Source organism: Hipposideros armiger, unplaced genomic scaffold, assembly GCF_001890085.2.
Source record: "Hipposideros armiger isolate ML-2016 unplaced genomic scaffold, ASM189008v1 scaffold_696, whole genome shotgun sequence".
Classification (NCBI taxonomy): Eukaryota; Metazoa; Chordata; class Mammalia; order Chiroptera; family Hipposideridae; genus Hipposideros; species Hipposideros armiger.
Genome location: NW_017732046.1, coordinates 595,690 through 614,324, shown reverse-complemented (window position 1 = coordinate 614,324; position 18,635 = coordinate 595,690). Strand labels below are relative to the sequence as shown.

The following is an 18,635-nucleotide window of genomic DNA, read 5'->3' as shown; positions in this document are numbered from 1 at the left end:
AGCCCAGCTCCAGGTTGAGCTGTTGTTCAGCATCTTAGCTGTGGAGGGCAGTGTCACTGACCCTCATATGTGGGATCCAAACCGGGGCCCTCTGGTGTCCCAAGCCAGTTCTTAACCATCGCGCCACTCAGCCGGCCCAATCATCTAATTCTTAAAAGTCCCCAAAGAAGGAAAGAATGCAATTTCCATCAGCTGCCTAGTCTCAGCCGTATCTTCAAATCATTAACTCAAAATCATATACATACTATACAAATACTGAAGAAAGAAGAAGAATGGTCAGGTTTTGAAAGAAGTTGTAGACACTACCCTCCACAGGCCCTTGCTTTACCCCTCAGTGAACACGCTATGTTCCCTGATGCCAGCTCATTTTACGTATCTTCAGTACTGCCATGTCCTACAATGAATTCCATTTTGATCTAACATAGTAAATACAAATGTGGGAGAGCTCTGCTGTCCAATGGTCTTATTTGATTTTGTTTTCAGAGTCAACAACGGTACCGCACAATTTAACATCCAGAATTTGCTGCTGTTGCTGCTTCTGTGAGAGCTCGAACTTTCTTTTCTTTCTTGGTTCCTCTGAGAAGCATATATAAAATGAGTAATTACTGCTGCTCAAGAATTGCTGGAGTCAGCAACGCTTCATAGGAACTGCATTTCCTCCTCTTCTCCTTTCCCTCCCACCATAAATTCTCCCCCATAAGTTAAGAATTAAAGACATATTACTGGGATAAAGAAATCTGACCTGAAATATGTGTTGCAGCTACCATGGCAAGCAACCAAGACTATTAACAATAATTTCCAGTGTAGCTGGAAAGGTTAGATGATTTGTCTTTGAAATGAGCCAACTCTGCACACTTTCGCAAAACTAAAATCAGTTTGCTTTTCCTTCTGGACACCTTGTCTCTCCTATTTCTACTCCCCCCAAAAAGGCAGAGTGGTTGAGGCACATAAACAAATGATTCTGGAAATTAACTTTCTTGACTAGAAGAAAGCTCAAAGATAAATTCCGTTCTGCATCGGTTTTTGTACACTTCACTATGATTGGAAATTTGTTGTGGTTTCTCTCTCCCTGGAGAGATAATACTTGAGTGATAACATTTCTGACATACAGAAGCTTAGAAACAGAAAGAATGACAACTGCGTGTCATCTTTTAAAAAGGATGATGACCATTCGCCTACAATCTAGGTCATTTCTGAGCCACAGGAAAGAAGCCATTTCTCTCTTAAGGTCAGTTTTATAATAACTGATTCTCTTAATTCACTTGACCTTGAACAAGTAAGTTATCTCTGCACCTGTCTGTCACCTGTAAAATGAGGATAATAATGGGACTTCGTGGAGTAAATATATAAGTGCTTCCAACAGTGGTGAGGACAGAGTAAATACCGAGTCACTATTATCATCCCCACCAAGACCACCACTATCTTCAAGAAGCTGCCTGGACAGCATAAGGAGCTACCCCCAGGGGTTTTCGTGCAAGTACAAAACATTGCCCTCTTCATTCCAGAGTGCTCCCATTCCCCGACTCAGCTTGCAGGAGCAAAGAAGAAAGACAGGGCACAGGAAGAGATGGGAAAGACATTTTACAATTACAGAGAAATGGCACCTAATTTTGTTTTTTCACGGCCATGTCTAAAAGATGAAACTCTTAAGAACATTCTTTCCAATATGGGGGCCAGGAAAGTTAAAAAGCCACAACATCTCGAGAGAGAAGTCCTAGAGTTGCCCAGACCAGAGAGAAATCTGTTATTTGAAATCCTTCTCTGTCGAGTGTATGGTGTGTCCTCTTCCCAGCACGTACATTCATACATGAGCATCCTTATTAGACTCAGAATGGGGAAAAAAAAAAGACTCTTCATTCAGAAAAGTCTCTTTACAAACTTCGAGGGGCAATGGGTAGAAAGTTGGCACCTGTGCCTACCTGTCTCGGTGGCTGGCCAGGACCCTGGTCAGCGGTACGGAGGTTCAGGACGTGCACCTCCTGCAGCAGCCCCGTCGTGCCTCTGCTGGCACAGCCCGACAAGACGGTGAAGCTCTCCATTAAGGCCTGGACCGGATGGGAGGCATTGACGGGCGACAGTTCACACTGGGTGCTGGGCTCTGGACCTGCAGAGGGAATCACAAACGCAAACCCCTCAGAAACCACAATCAATGGTGCCACAATTAAATTAACTGTTCCAGATGGTCAAGCTACTGCTAGCCCACCAGAGAGGAGTCTTTCCAGGTAAGTTGTCTGCAGAACTAAATGGCAAAAAAGCTGGCCCATTCTTCTAAAACCCCAATCTCTTAAATTCCTTTTGGATGATTTGAATGTGTATCTAATTATTTACATTCCCTTTTAGATGTACAAGTCATGAACATATTCCTCTGGATGGAGGAAACCTCCCACTTGACATCTGTGTTCAATTCTTCCTTCCTCTCTTAGAAGAAAGCCTGAGATAAATGAAATAAATTGCCCAAAGTCCCAACAATATTATGCATAAATAATATTAAGCACCTAAAATTGTACCCCCAAAAAAGTGTAAGATGCAGTTCCTACTTTTTAATTGCTTCCCCTGTTTAGGGAAAGTAAAATAAACTTCAAACAAAAAGTAAGGATGCAATGAGTGGAAGAAATCGGGCCAAACTTGTAAAGTTTGGGCCAGGAGTCCAAAAAAATCCTTCCAAAAGAGGTAGGATGTGAGCAAAGCCTCAAATAGAAAGAGTAGAATCCTGGTCATACGTGGCTCTTACTTCTTCGTTCACGCTTTCTCTAATCAATCAGACCTTAAACCCTAAATCCATCCATTACTCCCCATCTTTACCTCCTGTAGCCCTCATTGTCTCTGTCCCCAGACAACTGCAGATCTTCCTAAAAGAAGCCTCAGGTGTCATGCTCTCGAGGCCACCTTCCATATAAGTATTGCCCACCTAACCCAGGGGTGCTCGACTCAATGGTTATTCCAAATGCAAAAACCTGCCCCTCCAATCTCGCAAGCATGTCCTGTCCCTGGAGAACTGCTGGCCTTATGAATAAAGCCTGAGCTCCTTAACCTGGCACCCAAGGCTTTTCTTAACCTAGTCCATTCCTATCTCTCCAGCCCCACGCCTCCCCCCTCCAGCAACACCAGTTGGCTTAATGGTCTCCAAACATGCCATGATGTTTCTCAACTCCAAGCTTGTTCCCTTTGCCCAAATTCCTCTTCCACTCTAACTCCACCCCCACAACATCCCAAACTGTCTATTCTCTGTCCTCTTAGAATCTCTCTGCCCATCTCCGCTGTTTCATTTTCCATACTATAACCACCAGTTTATACACCTGTCTTTGCCAGGCCAGTGTGACCTCCCTGATGGCTGTGGGTTACTCATCTTTGTATCCTTGGCACCCATGACAGTGCCTGGCTCAAAAAAACATTTGTTAAATAATCACTGAGCTTAAAACAAAAATTGCCTCTTCTGTGATTAGGGCATCATTCCAGGGACTTGGATTTGGCTGTAAGGAACTGATATGGGAAACAGATTGCTACAATGATGTGAGGTACACACATTTCACATTGGCTAGGTTTATGGAAAGACATACTAGGAGAAAGAGGAACCTTTGATACTTAAGCCTTACATACCTCTATGAGCTTGGTGTAACCTTCCCCCCACCACCACCACCCAATTTGATAGCTGGGAAGACTGGGACTTGAATATACAGAGTCCACTAAACCTCAGTCTTCCAAATGGAACCCGATAAAAAACCTGAGTGCACTCCCATTAGTTCATCCTGACTTCTACATAATAAAGACACTCTCTAGGATTGAAGTTCTGGTCTGAACACAAATGTACTTCAGAACCTGGCTGTCCTACACCCCCACTGTTTGCCCATAAGCAGACACCCTGGCTGGTGTGTGTGCCAATTCTATTTCAGAACTCATGGAAATTATCTAGGCTGATAATAGTTATCTGGTCTGAAATGAAGTATGTACCTTCTCAAATAATCACTGCTGCCCTTTCTATTACTGTTCTGTGCCCAGCTGCTTTCTAAGATAGGTAGTGAAGAAAGGTGTCACGGCAGCAAAGGCAGAAGGTACTGAACCTACAATTCCCTGAAGTCCCCCTTACAGGACAAACAGTATGAGCAGGTGAGCCTTCCCCATGCTGCTCCCCCTCCTGTCTTCACCAGCCATGGTGGGATAGCTGGTGTATTTCACACCCCAGAGCACCAGAGAAAGCTCCTACTCCTACTCAACTCTGGGGACACACAGTGGCTATCACTACTCACACTGGAAAACCCTTCTGAATTGGTTTCATAGCCTCCTGCCATGAATTTGCCATTATCACAAATCAAGCACATATAAAAAATACTTCTCAGTTCCATTTTTGTGTATATGTGCAAAGCTTTGACTGGGCTGTAGTTCTACCCAAAACACATCTGCAAAAAGGCTTGCAATCTGTTTGCCTTGTCCTCCTCCTGACCATGCCAGCATTACCCATCAGGGCTCTCCTTCAATCAGCACACTGCTCATCTCCACAATAGGGTGGGAGCGAACACTCACTGAAAATAAATCAGAGGATAAGGTCTCACACAAAGAGGGAGGGAAGCAGAGAGGGGACGTCCCCAGTGCTGAGGACGAGCCTAGAATCTATGCTCTGTCTTGTTACAGTCCAGAACAGGCAGACCCCCACTTTATGGGCTGCAGCACCAGCCATGGCTTATACAAGTCAGTCCAAGGTCAAAGGAAGAAGAAAGCAATGCACAGGCATATTCTGATCAAGTGACTGGATAGCTGCTCTTTACAGAGAGCCACTGGGGTCAATTTTAAAACATACTCAGCATAGAGTATCCCCGTCCATCGAACACACTAGAGAGGTATTTTGTTTTTGAGGTTCCTTATTGAAATTTTTTTCTCCATGTTTAAAACAGAAAAACCTTCCAACATATGATTAAGCTATTTTTAAGCCAAACAGACCCAAAAAATCAGGAATTATCCACCTCCACCCCCAAGAGTATATAAGAAATGGTGAGCTCAACAGTTCAACACATAATGTCATTCTGGTCTAGTATTAAATAATAAAATAGGATTGCTCTCATTTATAAGTGCTCACTATGGGCTGAGCAGTGCTAGCTAGGTACTGTATATCCTTCCAATACCATGAGGAGGCAGTATTATCCCCATTTAAAAGAAAAGGAAAATAAAATCAATAAACTTAACTGTCCCAGTCACCCAAGGCCTCGGACTCAGACTTGCCTCCAAGGACAACATGGTGAAGTTTTTCATTTAAAAATGTTGGGCCCAGAGGAGTTCACTGGTGAATTCTACCAACCAATGTTTAAGAAAAAAATCAAAGCAATTCTCTGCAATCGCTTTCAGAAGATAGAAGCAGGGGGAATATTCCTTCTATGAGGTCAGCGTGACCTTAATACCAAAACCAGACAAAGACATTGCAAGAAAAGAAAACTCCAGGCCAATATCTCTCATGAACATAAATGCTAAAATCCTCAACAAAATATTAGCAAATCAAATCCAACAATGTATAAAAAGAATTACATGCCACAACCGAGTAGGATTTATCCCAGGTATGCAAGTCTGGTTCAACATTCAAAAAAACTGATGTAATCCATTGGATCAACTGGCTAAAGAAGAAAAGAACAAAAATCACATGATCATATTGATAGATGCAGAAAAAGCATTTGACAAATCTATTAGTCATTCATGATTTAAAAAAACAAAACAACAACAAAAAACCCCTCAGCAAACTAGAAATAAATGGGGATTTCCTCAACCAGATAAAGATGTACAAAAACCTACAGCTAACATCATATTATACTTAATGGTGAGAAACTAGAAGGTTTCTCATTAAGATCAGTTACAAGGCAAAGCTATCCCTCTCACCACTCCTTTTCAACCTCATTCTGGAAGTCCTGCTAATGTATACAGCTAGGTACGGCCATACGACCAAATTCTGGCTAACAAGATATAACCAGAGATGATATATGCAATATATGCTGACAGGAATGAAATGTGATTTTCTGCCCTTTCCTCCTTGCTGTTAGCTGGAATACAGATGTGATGGGGAGAGCTAGAGCAGCCATATTGGGCCATAAGATGAAAGCAACATCCTGAGTCAGTCAAAGCAATAAAACAGAAGTTGCCTGGGCCCTTGATGAACCTGGACCTGTTAGATCAGCTCTGGACTGCTTCTTTTCATATCAAACACATGTGAACTTTTCTTTTATTCAAGACAATATTATTTTGGGTTTTCTAAAGCCGCTACATACAAGGTTTCCTCCAGGTACACTTTCCCCACCATCCCTGTTCCTCTTCTCTGCCTAAGGTTCTCCTACCTCACTTACTACATTAGATAGGTATGTGTGTGTTTTATACTCTCATAGTACTCTTTAGTTCTCTTCACTGCACTTCATGTGGCTATACTTGTATAATTATTTGTGCAATTATTTAACGCCTGCATACACCCAAAGACTGCAAACACCACAAGAGAATGGCTTCTGATCATTCTGCCTATTGCTTTACCCCTTCTCCCAGCATAATGTCTGGTACACAGCACGCACTGCTTAAATATTAATGATGGAATGGTGGGTGGTGGGAGGGGAAAGGGGAAAGAACCACGAGGTGATCCATGCTCAAAGGATTTCATGCCAATAGGAGACTCTACCTAGACTTCTTCCTTCCACTCTTTACCAAGTAGCCAAAGCGTCAATCTTGTGCTAAAGAAAAACAAAATCAATCATGAAATCAAGAAGGTGGCATTTTGGGTTGCTAAGAATCAAGTTACAGGTGGGGCTTCCCCATCCTCAAATGCCACAGAAGATAAAAATGCAAACTTGTTTTTCTCCTTTCATCCTAAACAGCCTTCTGGCAAGTCCCTTTGCTCCAGGTGGCACAATGATCCCCTGCCTCTTCCATCAGTACACCATGCCCCAGCCTCATCCTGCCACCTCCTGGGTCAGCTCCAAGCCTGCCTGGCCCTCTCCTGCAGCCATAGCCTGCTCCCATCCATCCTACCCCCATTCGCTTCATCGTGGTTTCTTCTGCAGTCTGCCCACACAATGCCACACCTGTCTCCAGTCGGAAAAACTTCCACCTGGGACCAAGGTGATCCAACCCCCAGCCTCTGCCACACATGCCTGAGGTAGCAAAGCGGCCATGATTCTCACTTGACCACCACTGGGCCCTAGTGTGGTGCTTGACAGCCACAAACATGCTCCGAAACCCTGTCTGATTCATCTGCTCAGTTTTGCGGTGACCTGTGAGCTCTGGAGCTGCTAGTTTAGGCTCTCACTGACAGCCTCAGAAGGCTGGGAGTTTCTCTTGTGGCCACTGCTGGAAACCCACAGCCCTTCCTTGCCTGAGTAATCTCTTCCTCAGTCAACAACAAGTGAACAATATGCCCTGGTGATGATGCTAATCAGCACAGCAAAAGCTACTCTACCACAAAGGACCAACCAGGGCACAGATGACAGGGAAAGAAACGCTGACTGAAAGCAATAATATCATAAACACACACTCCTGTTAAGCATGCACCATGCTTTCTAATTAAAAAAGCATTTTACAGGTATTTTACGATCTGAAGCCTCAGAGAAACTCTGTAAAGGGAGTAGAACAGATGTTATTCCCACCATAATAAGTAAACTGTTGCAAGCCACAGAGCTGAGTGCACATTTGAGTCAAGTACTTTCGGACGATAACACACACACAGGCTCACCTCCATTCCTCTCCATTGCCTCCCAATCTGGATATTCCTGTTTCGTTCGGGCATCTAGGACACACTCTGTCCAGGACTCTTTGGGAGTAAAGAGTCTAACTTTCTCTGGGTCTCAAATCTGACCTGTTTATCCTCCATTGGCTACTCAAGCAAGCTGATCTCAAAATCTTGCTGAGTGTTGCGTTTTGTTTGACCTGTCTTCCTCCTTCCTAACCTGAAGTCAGATTCCATATTTCCTGCTCAGTATACCTTCCTCAACCACCAGGGTAGACAAACAGCCTCTATTCGCCCCCAGGTGGCTACTTCTATTGACTAAAAACATTTACCGACCTTGAGGCAGCACAGATTCAAGTAAACGTTGTGGTGAGAAATTCAGCAGGTGGCCCAAACCAAGCAGCCTCCTTCACAAAGCAGGGCCCCTCTTTTCAGCAGCAGGGCCCCAGGACGACACTGTGAAGCATATGGTGGTATCTAGGGCTCCACCTCTTGTGATAAGGGGGTAGTTGATAATGCATAAGGTTATCATGCACCTTCTCTGGGACACAAACTATGCATATATTATTTTTAATCCTCATAACACCACACAGTGTTAAAACTCCCATTTTAGAGTGGTGAGAACTGGGTCTCAGAGAGGCTAAGCAACGTGTCAAAGGTCATAGGCCTCCAGCAAGTGGCAGGAGGGGATTCGAACCTGAGTCTCTCAGACTGCAGGTCCACGCTCTTGCCATGACCAGGCACTGCTTGCTTCCACCCTTTTTTTTTTTTTTAAAGTCCTTCACCTCTGAACACGCTTATTGGCCAAACATACATATTAATTCATGTCCGATAAAATAAAATAAAATAAACTGCTTGGTTCACTCTTGACTCAAAAGACTTCCTAAGTTTAATGAGAAAGCACAAGCTCATTTTTCATTCTACCAAATGTCTTCTTCTTCGTCTTTCTCACTAATGCTTGCTTATCTCCACACATGGGAAATGTTCCTAAGATCTGGCTGTAACATCAATGTCTAACTTCCCAGTTCCACTTAAAGAAAAAAATGCAAATGGACTCACCCTTTCATTATGTCCTTTTGCTACAACACGGCATTCCAATCTCAGTTACAGAACCCCCACATCCACACTGGCTGCAGGCCAGCCCTGAGACTTGACATACTGCAGACAAAGCATTTGGGAACAGATGCATTTGCTGCACACACTTTAAATTTAATCTGTCCCAAAAGAAATTAATATCACACCTCATGCAACATGGAGTAAAAATATTGGGGGGAGGGATAGTTATTGTTTGGGGGAGGATATAGTAAGTCATTTTCACATTTAATAAATGTGATCCTTAAGCATTCTAAATACCAATGCAAACTAAGTTGACACAAACATCTGGTACCTATTCCCCGTAATTTCCCACACACTGATTCCCCGTATCACCCAGAGTACTAATGAGGAGCGTGTGTTCAGCTGCAATAAAAGTGGTAAAGATGCAGAGGGAATCAAGGGGTAACATTATAGCCTGGGACCAAGACATTGCAGTGGGGAGATTTTATTCCAACAACACCATTGGCTAATAAGGGTTTCTGTTATTGTCCCACAGGGAATTCTGCAATGCTGTCAGCTGCAAAGAGGGACAAACTCCCACAGATTGTGGAACTGGGCACTGCACGATCTCTTCTGCCAGAGCTGAAAATCCCTTCTACCCCCATGGGATGCAAGAATCTGTAAGAAAGGGCACTCGAGCTGATTTCCCAGCCAATCGCACAGCCTGCCTCTAATTGAGCTTTATGAGAGGGAATGTGACAAACACCAGGATATGATGCAAAAGCAAAGCTCCAAGAAAAAACACCTGGAAGGCCCTGAGCTCAAGAGCGCCTGCAGTGTACACAACATATGCTCATGTTTATACCATCTCAAATTACAACTCATTGGAGCTACAGCCCCTTGGGGATGGAGCTGCGGAATGTACCACCATTAAAATCCAAAAGGGGCCCTTCTACCACAGCCCCCACCTGGGTTTTTCAACAATAAAACTTGACTTAAGGCTGGTAGGAAAAACGCAGAGGAGTCCTAAAACCTCTAATATGGATTTCGCAGAAACAAAACAGCCAGATTCTTCTCTAGCACAGCTCCTTAAGCATATCTTATCATAGTTTCCTTGTGCTCCAAGTGGATATCTAAATCTAAACCTTCCTCTTGACAAACCAACTCTCTTCCAAGAAGTCAACCACCAACTTGTTTGGCCAAAAGCCAGTGCATATTTGTATATTGTTGTGTTGAAACCATGGTGCAACCATGTTAGAGAATTTCCTGTGTTCCAGTGTGTTTTTAAATGTTCAAAAGGAAACAATGGGCAGAGCTTCTTTAGGAATCTACATTCTCGAAAGTGTTGAGAAGTGCCAAGCTATAAAGGGCACTTGCTCTTCCATCTATGCAAGATAACACTCTACAACCGAGAAGTATCAGAGGAGATTTAGGCAGCTCTGTAGGAAAGGGAGGTTGGTTCACTTTGTGTTTTTTATAACCTGAAGAGAAAAAGTAGCAGAGGAAGCATGTTCCAGAAGTCACCACTGGGCAAAACCAGAGAAGAGTCCTTGTATTTGAAACATAGTGGTATAAGAGGAGCAGTGGACCAGAAGACACAAGAGCTGCATTTTAAACGTAGATCTGCCACTTAGTAGTTGTTTGACCTTGTCCTTAAGCGTTCCATAATCTCCTTCTCTCTTACTTTATGACAGGCTGGACTCGTAGATCAAATGAGACACTCTACATACAAATTCTTTACAAATTTCACATACACTAGACATTTCCCAGTAAGTCTAATATAATGTAGGGAATATAGTCCGTGGTATTGTAATAGTTATGTACGGTGTCAGATGGGTAGTAGACTTGTTGGGGTTATCACTTTGAGAGGCGTATAAATGTCTAATCACTATGTTGTTTTGTACACCTGAAACTAATAACAAAAAATTAATTAATTTTTTAAAATACTATTAGAGACATAAGGTTCCCTGCGGAAAGGAGAAACAAATGAATAAAACATTTTCTCTAATTGAAAAAATGTTTTCTTGATGAGCTTTTAGAATGATTAATAAAATATCTGAGATAAGATGTTCTTATACTACTCCCTAGCTATCACTCCCCAAAAATCATTTCTAAGAGTTCCACTGGGAAGATTTAAAATAAAACTATGTAAGGTCTTAGAGTAAAAATTCCTATTCTCTGAGCACATGCTGGAAATACAACTCCCAAAGGTGAGAACAAGCCATGTTTCTGCCCCCAGGGAATTCCACAATCCAGAAAGAGGTCATCTGGCCCCACCTAAGCTGATTCTCTTGTTGCTTACTTTCAATCTGTAAGATAGCACACCTGTTCTTGTTCTTCTGACAAGATCTAAAGGAAGCTGAGAATGAAGGGAATACTGGAAACAGTATTTCTTTATGGGGAGATTAGAATTTATGGGATGTTATTACCTAAATGGATCAGCACAGAGACTAAGAACAAATCTGCAGATTTGGAGAACAGGAGAAAATGGAATCTGTTTTCTCCCACCATGTGAGTTTGAGACACATAAAATAATGAAAAGAAAGTATACTTCTAGATTCAAAGGAAAATACTTAATTGATTTCAAAATATTATACACAGTTTAGGCACGTAACCAATAAAAATTATAATTTAATTCCTACAAATGCACTATTGTGTGGCAAAGTGAGACCTGCAGGTCTGGACAGCTGCCCTTCGTTATCCCTACAGGATGTCCACATCGCCAAACTTGTTCATCTCTCAGACCTCGACTATACACATATCTGAAATAGTCACTCAGCTACTTTTCTCTTTTCTACCCCTACCAAGCTGGTATCTAATGAGGAGGAAAAAGATGGGAGAAACAGGGGTCAGGACATGCACAGAAACACCAAGGTATAACACGCTGCACAGGGCATTCTCTGGGACTGGTGAGCCCTTGGTTAGAGCTGGGGTGCAGGGTCTGCATAAATAACAAGACAAGAGCCTGTAAGTAGGGGGATGGTCAGGAAGAGTGGAAAGGGAAAACCACAACTGCTGGGGAGTTGAATCATAATGGCCTGTAACCATTGGTCCTGATTATAGGTAGGAGACAAGCGATTAAAAAAGGAAAATCTACCAACTTTTGGTTTGGCCATGCGAAATATTGCTAATTACAGCCATGTGTACAAACTGGGCCATGAACTGACATAAGTTTACTTTAAGGATTTTATCAGGGTATTCCACAATTGGGTTGTTAAAGTAATACAGGAAATGCTTAACACAAATGCCCAATTTACCAAGCATCAATGTATATGTCAAATCCCTTACAATGTTAAACCATATTCCTCCCTCTTCAAGCTAGCTAGCTTGCCTCTCAAGCTCTTCTGTCAAGAGAGAAAAAGAGATGATGGTTTGTAGAGAACTCTACGAATAACTAGTGGGCTCTTACTCCTTTCACAGTGAAGCTAAAAGGCTCAGGAGAATCGATGGAGCTCGTGTGTCCAGATTTCGCAGCACTCATGGGCCCATCAAGTAGCGCCATTGATAGGACTTCTCAGTGTAGACCGGGGAACACTGGGCAGTAGGAAAGACAGAAGGATTGTGCCCAGCTAAGTAACCCTGGTCCAGAACCACGTCTTTGTACCTGATTAAATTCAGAGACTCGTTAAACCTGCTATACCTACTATATTTTTCCATCATAGCCAATATCAGTTTTTAGTTATGAATCTATTATTTCATTGACTTGGGCAGGTCTTTGTGTGTCTTCTACTTAACTGGAAACCCCATGAGGACAAGGACCATGTTTCTTTTGCTATCCTCTGTCTATCCCAGTGCTTGGCACAGTACCTGACACATGGCAGGTATTCAACAAATACTTGCTGAGTGATGAGTTCCTCAAACAACCAAAACCCTAATTCTCTATGGACCATGGAGCCAGTCTCCTAGGTTTATATCTCAATGCTGCCACACTTGAGCATTGTAACCTGGAGCAGTTAGTTAACAGCCCTGAGTCTCTGATTCTATATTTATACAACGGAAATAATAACAGTATCCGCCCCCTAAAACTGCTCTTAAGATTAACTCATTTTAATTATTGCATAACTATAATTCTTATTACTGTCTCTGCACTATGGGATGTGTTCTGGAAAAAAAATAATTTTTAACCTATCTCAACCTCGTTTTGCATTAGGAATCAGAATACTAAACTTAAAAAGGAACCTTGGTTCCATGTAGTTCAATGCCTAGCCTGTCGCCCAGTGGGTTTAAGATACCTCTATAAACTAGTTGGTATAAAGGCCTTCTCTTCCAATCCTTCCTAATTTTCACACAAGTTCTGCCATGGTTTCCAGTCCTAGAGATGCAAAATCAATGTACCAAGATAAATCTGACCAAGGTCCCTAGTTTTAGTGGGTTTGACTAGAAAATTCCTGATCCAGCTAAAATGTCATGGTATTATGTTCCTTTATTATTTATATAGTCGACTACTTCTAGAAAGGAAACTGAGGGGTTTATAATAAAAAATAAACAAAAAACAGACCCAGAAAAGCCACTTTAGCTGCCAATAAATTAAAAAGTGGCTATGGGCAAAAAATAAATCGACCAAAGAACATGGATAAAGGAAATTACTTCATTTGAGCACCCAACGTAGCCCTGAGCCTCCTAGCAGCCAACGTAAAAGAGAAAATGGGATGTTTACAAGATCTCATAAAAAGGAAACCAATCAGCTCTTTGGATAAGAAAGTATTTTTCCTAAGTCTGAATTTAAGAGGCCTATAATAATGCAAGGATTAGTGATTTCAAGAGTCATTTTATAAAAAGCATAGGTACATAACTTTTCTTATATGGCCTCATTAAAAATAGAGGGAATATACTCTATAGTGAATTTCATTCAGGGTTCTAGGTAATTAATTCTCTCCAGTATGCACAAAAGCTCCTTTTCTAGAACTGGAAGAATTTTTATTTTTTATTTTTTTACTTTTAAACCCATAATTCACATTAATGTGGGTATGAAAGCAAAAAACAAAGAGCCATTAGTTTGTTAAAGGCATCTGCGGGGTTCTGTGACCTCAATTTTTAAAAACAAGCTATGCAATACATCGAAAGTTTTGGATTTTGCTGAGCTAGGTCAACAAGCAACTTTTGAAAGGATAAAATCTAAACAGAGGCATCAGTTTAATAAAAGGCTAGAAGGGACGGTTTGATTCAATCAAATTGTATTTAACCTAAAGATACATATAAAATAAATTACTGTACTTTGGTTTAATAAACTCTCCCCAAAAATATAAAACTAGGATACATAAGATACCTGTTCAGAAAAACATCTACTAAGCATGCGCATGACAAAACTTCACACACAGTAAAGTACTGTACAACACACATCTGTACCTGACAAAGTAACCTTTCAAAACAGATGTGTCATATGATGTTTCAAAGCTCAGCTTTTTTTTTTAAGTTTGTCACATTCAATCAAAGCAATTTCTGTTTTTCTGAAATCTGTGTGTTATTTTGGAGAAAACTTTTCTTCGGTGTTTTTCCACTCTGGATCAACTAGCTCCTCTCTTTTCCTCCCAAGTCTGAACCTTCGGAAACCACTCTACCAGAGGGAATTCACCTTTTTCACATGGAGACAAACTTTCGTACTTTCAAATGGTCAATTTGAGAATAAAATCCTTTGCATGCCAATTCCTAAAACAAAAAGGGCTTTATTTCCAGATTTGTACAGAAAAATGTACCAAAGCTATACTAATCCATTATTTAAAGTAATAATTAATCCCTTCTCTCAGTATTTTATATCATATTCCCTTCTTTCCACTTTACTTCATCTGTCCCAGAGAACCACCTTACCACCAAGCAATAAATGCCTCATTTACTCAGCAATGACTGATAATGAGATATGCCCCATAAGCAGATCTTCCAAATAACTAAAACTTTACTCCTTTTAACAAAGAAAATTACTTTAGTCATTTTTCAGGGAAATCTACCTAAAACGTACTATATACATAATTACTTCCTGGCCATCTTAAATATTTTGGGCATCCACAATATCACTTATTAAATTTTTTTGATGACTTAAGGCCATCATTATGAATACTAATTACCGATTATTAAACATGGCATTTCAGTTTTTATCTCTACACCAAATGGTCCAATACTTCTGTTTTTCTCAACTCTGGCTACAGGCCTGTGTCTCTGCATCACGTGCCATCTTCTACCCTCAATTCTAAGTTAACAAGCTCTGGATGAGGGCCCTCCCACCTACAGAGTAACCTGCATAGACTTGACAGCTACCCTTCTTGTAATTCACCAAACATTTTGGCATCCTCCATGTGCTCCAGATGCACGCACCAGCTGTAAAACTGACACTGTACAACACTGACACTGTCTGACAATTAAGTTCGCAAACTTGTTACAACAATGTTGCTAATTTTTTTTATATCAGAGGGATTATTCATAATAAATTTGTACCAACTGGACAAACAGCTAATCAAGTTTACTATTTGGAAGTCCTGAAAAGGCTGCGTGAAAAAGTTAGACGACCTACAAAAGAAAGAAAGAAAAAAAAAAAAGTTAGACGACCTGAACTTTTCGCCAACAATCCATGGCTCTTGCATCACAACAATGCACCAGCTCACACGGCACTGTCTGTGAGGGAGTTTTTAGCCAGTAAACAAATAACTGTATTGGAACACCCTCCCTACTCACATGATCTGACCCCCATACCTTCTTTCTTTACCCGAAGATAAAGGAAATAGTGAAAGGAAGACATTTTGATGACATTCAGGACATCAAGGGTAATATGATGTCAGCTCTGATGTGCATTCCAGAAAAAGAGTTCCAAAATTGCTTTGAAGGGTAGACTAGGCACTGATGTCGGTGCATAGCTTCCTAAGGGGAATGCTTCGAAGGTGACCATAGTGATATTCAGCAATAAGGTACATAGCACTTTTTCTAGGATCAGTTTGCAAACGTAATTATATTAATGACAATATTAGCACTAATATTAGGGACACTGTCCACACTCATCTAATTTGAATGGCAAGCTATCCAAGAAAGTGAAGCTTATACAATACTTAAGGTGCATAAGGTGAAGTGTTGGGCATTTAGTTCACACAAAAACTGTGCTAAAAGCCCTACTCTCCTAGGGCTTCAGAATCTTAAAAAGTTTATTTTTTCAAGAAGAGGAGAAAGTAAACATATGACTAGCTCATTATATATGTATATGTATATATATATATATATATATATATATATATATATATATATATATATATATATATATATATATATATATATATATATATATATATATATATATATATATATATACATATACACACACACACAAATAAAGGTCTCATGGTGTCTCCCTCTCTTATTTATTTTTCAGGACAAAGAGATATTTAACCTGCACATCCCAGATTAATTACAATTTTGGCATCATCTGCACGTTCTTCCATTGTAGTTCCTCAATGGAACTTGTAATCACCATCCCTTCCTTCCATCTCCCATCAGTGCTAGCACACACCATTACTGAAATCAGTGGTCCCAGTTCTAGGTCAGTACAAATGATCCACTGTGTCCAATATAGTGCTGAGCAGGCTGCAGGCTGGACAGTGCCATTTCACAAAGAAAGCATACAAGAAGACACTCGAAAAGCCCCTCTAGTCTTCGGCCATACCACCCTGAACACTCCCGATCTCCTCTGATCTCCGAAAAGCCCCTCTACAATACAATAATATCATCCACAGCTTTCTAAAATCAAGTCATGACATGGAATCGTCCTTGCCTTCCCGTGTTAGAAGTACCAGTCAGACTGCACTCTTTGAAAATCATGATTATGTACAGAAGGGCATATATACTGAGGACTACTGCAGTTTCACAGGCTCAGGGAGACTCACTTTTTAAAGTTCTTTTCTGAAATCAAAGTGTTCCTTTGCCCCAGAGATAACTCATAATTTATCCTAGATTTCAACTTTTTTTACTGTAAAAAGTATAGGAAGTTGCATGGAAACAATGAATGGAAGTACACTTTTTTTATCAAGCAAGAACAGGAAACTTTCAGTAGTTTATGGTACAACTACATATTTGAGCCAAAGAGAAAATTTCAACTATGCTCGTTTAACAACTAACTTTTCACCCTCTCTCATCCAAAACATACAAGAATATGCAGAGCTGACACCAATGAAACAAATCTCAAGACTAAGAGAAAATTAACATTTACAGGCTTCAAAAATATATTTCCTCAAAATGACTTAATGAACCTCTTCAAACAGGCCTACACCTACTTCTTCTATTATTGTATGGCCAAAATGAGTCATAATAAAACTTTGGAATATTAAAGACAATAAGTGAGGAAATTCCAGAAAATATAAAAACTATTTCAAGGAGCCAAAACAGAACTCTATTTATTTTTCTATCCTAATGCATAGGCATGAATAAACCAGCAAATAAAACAGGCACTCACAAAAGTAAACATATATCTGGCTACAGTTCTGTAACATAGCCTTCCGAATTTACCACCTCCTCCATGCTAGAGAAATGATATACTTAACCCCCAGCACTGCCCTCCAACTCCAAAAACTTCCATACTGTGACCAATTTAAAAATAGGTATTTTTGAATCCATGACATCAGACCCATCAACTGACTGACATACAAAGCGGACTCCATGTATGTTACAGAAGGAAAATCTCACACCTAATTCTCATTCAGTTTAGCCTTCGTCCAGCCCTGTCTGGGCTAGGGCTCTAATTCCTAACAACATATCACTTCCCTGAGCCTCATTTTTCTGATCTTTAAAATGGAGATATTACTTATTCTACCAAATCCTCAGGGTTGTAGAAAGACAAATAAAATATGCATTTGAAAGATTTTTTTAAAAATAAATTGGGAAGCTCTATATAAAGATATTATCAATAAATATATGGAAAATCAATAGAAAAGAACCTCCTTCCTCCACGCCATCCTTCCATCCCCCTCCAAACAAGAAGCTCACAACTTACAATACCGACGTTAGGAATACAGAGGAAAGAAAGGTGAACTTGGAGTTAGAAGACCTGGGTTCTAGTCTCAGCTCCACTGCTAACAAGCTGCTTTACCTGGGCCACATCACTTAGTTTCTTCACCTATAAGTTGGGGCTAACACTACCTATCTTGCCAAAATAAACTAAAGTAGTGGATAGCAAAATATTCCATAAGCTTCAAATAAATTAATGAATTGGATGCGCCTAACAAAAAGTTTGGACTATCCGTCATAAAATCGATTGACAAGAAGCTGGCTGTGATGAATCAGACCCTTCCTAAACTCCTTAAGGAAGAAGGAAGGCTAAGCAAAGACAGAGTGGAGAAGCCTCCATAGGGGAGCCTCTTATATTAATTATGTAAAGACATGGGGGCTTTAGAAACTGGAATTGAAGAGAAAATAACTGTGGATTAGAACCCCTTTGAGTCCACTTAAACTTGTGAGTTGAACTATTGGGTCAGATTGTCTCCATTCCTGGTTAGGACAGAGGCAGGCAAACCCTAATTCTACATGTGGATGCCCAGCATTCCAGAATAAACAGCAGCTCATGCAGAAAGCAATAGCAGGAGAGTAAGAGGAGGAAATAGATCAACAAACTATAACAGATTGGTCGCTTAGTAATTAAAAAGAAAAGAAAATAACTTATCTCAAAGTTCAACTCAAGGCTGAATTCCTATCAGAAAACTACTGGAAGCCAAAGCCTACATCTGCATAATACTTTAAATCTGAGGCTGGTCTTTGAGAAAACATTTGACAAAGATTATCAAAACATCAATTTTTCTTTCTTTCTACTCATTTTTCTCAATTATTTTTCATGCTTAACCCTTGAGCTGCACTTACCACTCCCGCTTTCTCAACCTCAATAAGCAAATACATATAAATTTGGACTGAGTAGACACTGTGTAGCATATTCTTTTATATCTAGTCTCTCTCTCTG

The 18,635-nt window shown here is 40.6% G+C and overlaps 1 protein-coding gene across 1 annotated transcript in view; it reads right to left on the bottom strand.

Annotated features, from left to right (window-relative positions):
* Window positions 1–18,635, bottom strand: part of TGFBR3 (transforming growth factor beta receptor 3) — a 199,219-nt gene that overhangs the window by 120,703 nt on the left and 59,881 nt on the right. The window contains exon 3 of the mRNA XM_019626991.1: window positions 1,920–2,104. Within this exon, the coding sequence (XP_019482536.1) occupies window positions 1,920–2,104 (185 nt within the window). The remainder of the gene's footprint in view (window positions 1–1,919; window positions 2,105–18,635) is intronic.